Source organism: Terrapene carolina, unplaced genomic scaffold, assembly GCF_002925995.2.
Source record: "Terrapene carolina triunguis isolate 2854851 unplaced genomic scaffold, T_m_triunguis-2.0 Scaffold34350, whole genome shotgun sequence".
Taxonomy (NCBI): Eukaryota; Metazoa; Chordata; order Testudines; family Emydidae; genus Terrapene; species Terrapene triunguis.
The window spans coordinates 1-6678 of NW_020698701.1; the positions used below are offsets into that span (position 1 = coordinate 1).

The following is a 6678-nucleotide window of genomic DNA, read 5'->3' on the forward strand; positions in this document are numbered from 1 at the left end:
CCTGCTGCAAAACAAGGGCTAAAGGTCACAACTTCATTCCCCTCTTGTGCCCCAAGAGGGGGAGAAGGTTCAGCCTCCAGGGCTAGCAGCTCTTGGGCCCACAAGCCACCTGTATGTGTGTGTGTCACAAGGGCACAACCCCTCCTGAGACCTGGCCTGAGAGCTCCCATGTATTAGATGGGAGCTGAGGCAGGTCACATACCCCTAGCTGGGCTGGATCAGAGCCAAGAGGTTCCTGATCTCATTCCCGCTCCCGGACATCCCCCTGCCACCCAGCACAGCATCATGCCCCAAGGGGCATCCCTCCCGGCCCACCACCACCCGTTCACTGCATCCCTGCCCTCAGCTTCCCCTTCATCCCTCCTCTGCGGCAAACTGGGCTTGGGGTTCTCTTGGGCACATCCACCCCCGTGCACAGCCACGGCCCTGCGTGGGGATCAGAAACCAGAGCTCAGGGATGGTTCTGTGGGCCGGTCGTGGGCAGGCACACATGGGCTGTGGGTTGGCATCACTCCCAGGGCTAGTGGCACAAAACTGGCAGGAGGGGTCATGCTCAGAGCCAGGCTAATGGCTCTTCTACAGCACGCAAGGGTTGCTCCTGCCCTGGGAGGCTGCGGCTGGCTCTGGGGTTCTTTGATGTACAAAGCGAAATAGCTGTAAATGGTGGGCTGGGAGGGGCCAGGCTCCAGGCCAGTCGAGGGGCAGGAGGTCAGGTCTGTCCTAGCTTTGGCCTGCCAAGGGTTGGCTTTTCTGGGCATCAGGTTTCCCCCCCCCCCCCATACCGCCTTCAGGAGAAAGCTTTCATGCCCAACACTAGGATGTGTGCGTGGGGGTAGAGATGTTATATTTCCCTATTCTTCAATCCTCAAAAGTCCCCTGCCCAGCTAGCCCCCACCTCCCAGGTCAAGGCAGGATAACAGGCCCATGGGCTAGCAAAGGTTATTCCCATCCCCATCCCATATAGGAGCCCCCGTTGTGGACCATGCCGCTGTGCAAGGTGCTGCACAAACATGAGACCGAAGGACGTTGCCTGCCCGCAAGAGTTTCTTGCTCCTGTCCCGTGCCCGCTGCTCCCCCCACTCCCCAGACACTAGGGCGCTCACTCATTCTCATCTCTTTATTGATTTTCTTAAATAAACACTTTTTACTCCAACATGCAACATTTTGGTGTGATGTGAGCAGAGGGGGAGTGGGCGGGGCCTGCGTGTTCCCACCTTGCAGGAGCGGGGCAGAGTGACCCCGACGTTGGGCCGAGGGTCCCCCCGGCCCGCTCTGCTCTGGGCGTAGTGGCCGTGGCGACGGGAGAAGAGGGGGGACACACACACGCAAGCTAGAGGCGGCCGCCCGCCGGCCCAGGGAAAAAAAGACACCGAGGTGGGTTTAGCAGCTTCGGTTTGTCCAGAACAGCGCCGTGCAGGACGCCCGGCCCCCGTAGGCTAAGCTGTATAATGGGCATTGGGGGGGAGGGGCAAAGCCCCCAGGCAGATTTCACAACCGTGGCAGTGTCCCCCCATTTTCTAGCACAGCGCCTCTGCCCCCAAAACCCCCCTACCTGCTAGCTCTGAGGGGAGCCCACCTTGACCTGGAAGGCACCCAGAGGAGACGATCAGTGCGCACACCCCCCGGGATCAGTAGCCTGGGGAGCGAGGCTAAGGAGTAGGCAGGGGCCCAGCTCAGACAGCGCCATGGGGGTGGGACTCATCCTGGGGGCAAGATGCAGAGTGCAGCCCCGAGCGCCAGCACAGGTACCTCTGCCCTGCCCAGGAGCAACCCCCCTCTGGGCATGAGAGCTGGGGCTCCCCTGCATCTCTGCTGAGCCGGCCGCCCAGTGGTTGTGCTGGGGTCACGGGCTCTCCAGGGGTTAGTCTGACGCTGGGCGAGCAGCTGTCTCCCCAGCACGGCTATGGGTGGAAGGGACAGACGGCCACTCGGCAGCCGCTGCAGCCCCAAGTCCAGATGCCAGGCAGGTCTGGGGCAGTGTTGGCAGCTGGGTGAGCTTGGGGGGGACAGAGGGAAGAGCCCTAGGCACTGACCTGCCTGCACTGCGGGGCCCCTTCCACCCCAGTGGGATGGCAGGCTGGGAACCAGGGGGCCGCTCACCCCTTGAGATGAGAAAGCAGGCTCCCAGGGCCTGGCAAGGCGGCCCTGCTGCTGGTTACGCGTAGGGCGCCCCCGGCCGGGGACACCTCTGCCTCAGCAGGTCCCGATCTAGCAGGGGGAAGGGCAGCACCTGGGGGGTGCCACGGGCTCTGGGAGCCCAGGGCTGGGAGGCGGATGAGGGGGCGTGGGGTGAAATGGCTAATACCCCCCTCTCCGCGGGGTGCAGAGGGGCTTGTCCTGGGCCTGGGTTCGATGTTGGACATTCCTCATGGCGGCTGCTTAAGGCATTTTAAAATCAAGGTGGGTCGGGCCGGAGCGCCAGCCCCAGGCAGGCCGGGCCCGGACCCGACGGGCAAGCTGTGACCTCAACGAGCTTGCAAGGACAGAGAGAGCGCGAGACAGCGAGCGCAGCAGCTGGGGAACGACACAGGAGACGAGAGAGCAGGACAGGCAGACGCGCGGACGGACAGACGGGGGTTAGTAGAGAGGCCCCGGGAAGCCAGAGAGCAGCATGCTGGGCAGAGGCCTCCAGCCCAGTTAGAAACTACAAGAGAAGAGGGGATAGGGTGAGATCTCAGGCCACCCCGGACAGCAGGGACCTGCCCCGGGCCGAGCCCGGCTCACCCGCCAGTGCTGTGCCGGGCAGGGGTGCCGCCCCGCCAGCTAATGGGGTGCTGGGGAAGGCCGGCTTGACCTGGGGGCACGAGGAGGAGGGGCAACCCCCCAGCAGTTTTCATGGTAGGACCCCCAGGGAGACACACAATGGGGGAGGGTTAGTGTGGGAGACAGGAGGGGAAGGCACCTGGGGGTGCAGGCACAACATTGGGGGACTGGCGGGGCAGTGCCAGTGTGACACTGGGGGGCTGTGGGAAGGTGTTGCACGCGATACTGAAAGGCTTTGGGGGGCAGCGACAGTGCTATGGCAGGGGGCGGGGGCCAGGCGCAATGGGGGGGGTTCCCCTGGCAGGGCCGGCTCCAGGGTTTTGGCCGCCTCAAGCAGCCAAAAAAGGCAATTCGGCGGAAGATCCTTCGCTCCGAGCGGGAGTGAGGGACCGTCCGCCGAATTGCCGCCGAATAGCTGGACGTGCCGCCCCTCTCCCGAGTGGCCGCCCCAAGCACCTGCTTGACAAGCTGGTGCCTGGAGCCGGCCCTGTCCCCTGGGAGGATCCAGACAGCAGGGAGTACCTAACGGGGGTAGGGGCAGAGGCCCGTGGGGCGGTACCCAGCCGGGCGGGGGGTGCAGGGGCAGAGGCCCGTGGGGCAGGGCGGTACCGGGCGGGGGGCGCAGGGGCCCACGGGGCAGGGCGGTACCCGGCAGGGGCCCACGGGGCAGGGCGGTACCCAGCAGGGGCCCACGGGGCAGGGCAGGGCAGAGGATGCAGGGACAGAGGCCCGTGGGGCAGGGTGGTACTGGGCGGGGCGGGGCGGGGGCCGCGGGGCCGGGGGGGACGCGGCAGGGCAGGGCAGGGCAGGGCAGGGCAGAGGATGCAGGGGCAGAGGCCTACAGGGCAGGGCACTCACCAGCTGCACTATTAGCTGGCTGCTGTCTCCTGGTGGAGGGGGAACAGCTTAGCTTGTTCGTCAGCCTGGCAGCTGCAGGGCAGCTCACTTCTGCGGGCAGAGAGAGGGCTTAGCTCTGCCCTCGGCTGTGCCCCGAGAGGCCCCTTCCCGCCTTCCCCCCAGTGCCAACCCCCTCCCCAGGCCAGGGCCTGGCTGCTCCAACCCCGGGGCAGACAGCCTGAACCCAGGGCTGTCTGGGGCGTGGACGACGTCCTCCCTGTGATGCCCCTTGGCTGGCGGATGCCCGGTTCCAAGCCCGCCCTGTGGGTTGCTGGCCACTCCCTGCGCCACGTCCCAGCCCCCTCGCGGGGGCTCCCGGCCTCACCTGTTATCGTTGATGTCTGTGGCGTTCCCTGCAGCCCGGCAGACATGGAAAGGAAAGTGCAGTGTCAGGGGGAGGCCCGGCCCCCCATCATCCTGGCAGGCAGCCCCATAGAGGGGTCCCCTGAGAGTAGGAGCCCTGGGGTGCTCTCCCAGGACAGGCCCTGGCTATCAGGGGATCTCTGATGGGCTGCAAGTTCTGGTCCCCAGCAGGGCCCCAGCCACCCCAGCAGATGGCCACCTCCGGCCCCGTCCCTCCCCAGCCTCAGCCGCCCGCTCCCCAGCAGCAGCCTCCACCCAGCCGCTCGGCCCAGCTGAAGCCGACGCATCCAAAGGCTCCAAGCTCCCGGCTCCCCTGTCAGGATTGCCCTTCTCCCCCCCGGTGCCCCCCCCCCAGGCTGGGCCCCTCTCACCGTTATCCACGCTCAGCTTCTGGTAGGGGGCCAGGGGGCCGCTGGAGGAGCCCGTGCCGCTGCTGGACGAGGAGTTGGCAAAACTGAGCAAGGGGAGACCCAGACAGACGGAGCCGTCAGAACCGCAGCACGGACAGCCGCTCGCGGGGGGCCACGGCCCAGGACCGGCAGCCCCGGGCCCCACATGCCAGGGGTGATGAATGGGGGATCCCTGCCCCAAGAGCTGGTAGTGCCCACCCCCACTACGGGTTGGGATCCATGCCAGGATCACAGCCTGGATCCTCTGTAACTAACTGGCACTGGCCGGGCTGAGGCCAGGCTGCCGGGCCTCAGAGGGCAGCGTACGCCTGCAGGGGGGGGTGGGCACATGCGTGGCAGCCCCCCATCGGGGGTTCCCCGTCCCCCCCATCCCCGGCACTCACTAGGCGTCTGGGGCGGAGCCCTGCCCGTAGGCTGCCTGGTAGTTCTGGAAGAGGCTGTTAGTGTAGCTAACGCAGTCGGAGTTGCGGGCGCCGTAGGGGTTGGTGGGCGAGACCGGGTAGTGCCCCGGCCGCACCGGCTTGGCTGAAAGGGAGAAACCGCCATTGAATCACGGCCCCTGGGAACCCCCCAGTGCAGACGTGGCAGTGAGGCGGGCCGGCGGGGGGGAGCGCATGGCCCCCAGGGAACGGGGGGGGGGGGGTTACGCCCTCGGCTCAGGCCATTTTGGCTCAAGGGTCCAGTAGTGTCCACCCCTCATGCCCTCCCCTGCCCACAGGACCACTCCCCGTGGAGAAGGCCAATGCCCTAGGAGTCGCCAAGTCCTGCCCCCCATGTGTGTGTGTGCGGGTCTGTAGCCCTGACGCTGGCAGCGCCCGCTCCTGTGGGAAAGGGACCCCACTGCCCCCGGGCGGGCGCTCACCGATCTGCGCCGAGTGGGCGCGCTTGCTGGAGTTCTTGTAGCGCACGGCCTCCTTGATGCGGTCCACCTCCTGCTGGTAGCGCCGCTTGTCCTTCATGGCCCCCTCCTTGGCCTCCCTCAGTGCACCCTCCAGGGCCTTAACTCTCTCAGCCGTAGCCCGAAGCCGCTTCTCCAGCTTTGGAAGCTCACAGCGCAGATCTGCATTGTCACGAACCAGCTGGGGGCACCGGAGAGACAAGGGGGTGTCGACGGAGGCAAGACCCCCCCCGAGCCCTACCCCCCCCCCCGGGAAGCAGCCGGCTCCCACCCCGCCCTATGCAGGGAGCCGCGGCACACCTCACGTCGTCTCCTGCCCCACCCCCACGCCAGTGGCCTGCTTCAGGGAAAGGAGCCAGCACCCCCCCCCAAACCAGTGTGCTAAGGGGTCACCTGCCCTGGGGGGAGACCCCCACCCCATCGGTTTGGAGCTGGGGGGTTTGCAGCCCCTCTCGCTCCATCTCTGGGATGTGCTCATGCACACCCTGCTCCCAGGTCTGAAGCCCCCTAAGCTCTCAGCCTCAGCGCCCCCCTGTGGCAGGCAGTTCCACAGATCAATTCATCCCGTACTACATCACTTGCACCGGGGAGCGATGGGGAACCGGGATTCCCACGCAGAGGGCAGCTGACAGGGCGGTGGTGGGAGCCGTGACCGGTGGCCCTAGGGAGGGGGCCTTGTAGAGGGCCGGGGGCTCCAGCAACTTGCCCTCCTTCTCTCTGCCCTGCTAGCGTGTTGAGGTCGGGATGCCTTCGGCAAGGGAGGCCAGCATGGGGAAGGGCAGGGGGTCATGCCCCCTGTCTAGGGGCACGGGGCGCCTCCCCATTGGCGCTCTCTCTCCTGTGCCCATGGAGACTTGGCCAAATTCATGCCCCTTTCCTTGTCCCCCCTATGTGGAGCCAGGCTCAAGGCTGCATGGCGCAGGGCACACATTGGCTGAAAAGCTGGAGAGCCGCAGGGCAGCTAGGGGGGCAGGTACCTACTGTCTCCAGGCCGACCACCCCCCCAAGCTCTGCCAGGCACAAGCCCCCAGCAGGCCGTGCCGCCAGGCGTGTGGCATGCAGGCAGCAGCGGTGGCGGGAGAGCAGAAGCCACGTGGCAGAGGGGAGCGTGGAAGCGGGAGGCAAGCTGTGGCAGGATGGAGGGGGACGGTCGCCGTCTGGCACAGCCACCGCGGGCCAGGGGCGGGCAAGAAAACGTTTGAGATCACGCAGCAGAGAACAGAAGAACGGCCATACGGGGTCAGACCCAAGGTCCATCTAGCCCAGTGTCCTGTCTGCCGACAGCAGCCAATGCCAGGTGCCCCAGAGGGAACGAACGGAACAGGGAATCATCAAGTGATCCATCCC

At 66.4% G+C, this 6678-nt stretch overlaps 1 protein-coding gene across 1 annotated transcript; it reads right to left on the bottom strand.

The window, feature by feature from the left end:
* Positions 1-1155: 1155 nt before the first annotated feature.
* On the bottom strand, positions 1156-5512 carry LOC112107890 (kinesin heavy chain-like; the record flags this gene model as incomplete). Its single annotated transcript, XM_026646186.1, has 6 exons — positions 1156-2644; positions 3622-3711; positions 3986-4013; positions 4395-4477; positions 4817-4958; positions 5296-5512. Coding segments are annotated over 5 exons (549 nt in total), but the record flags the coding sequence as incomplete, so codon positions are not given.
* Positions 5513-6678: the final 1166 nt, after the last annotated feature.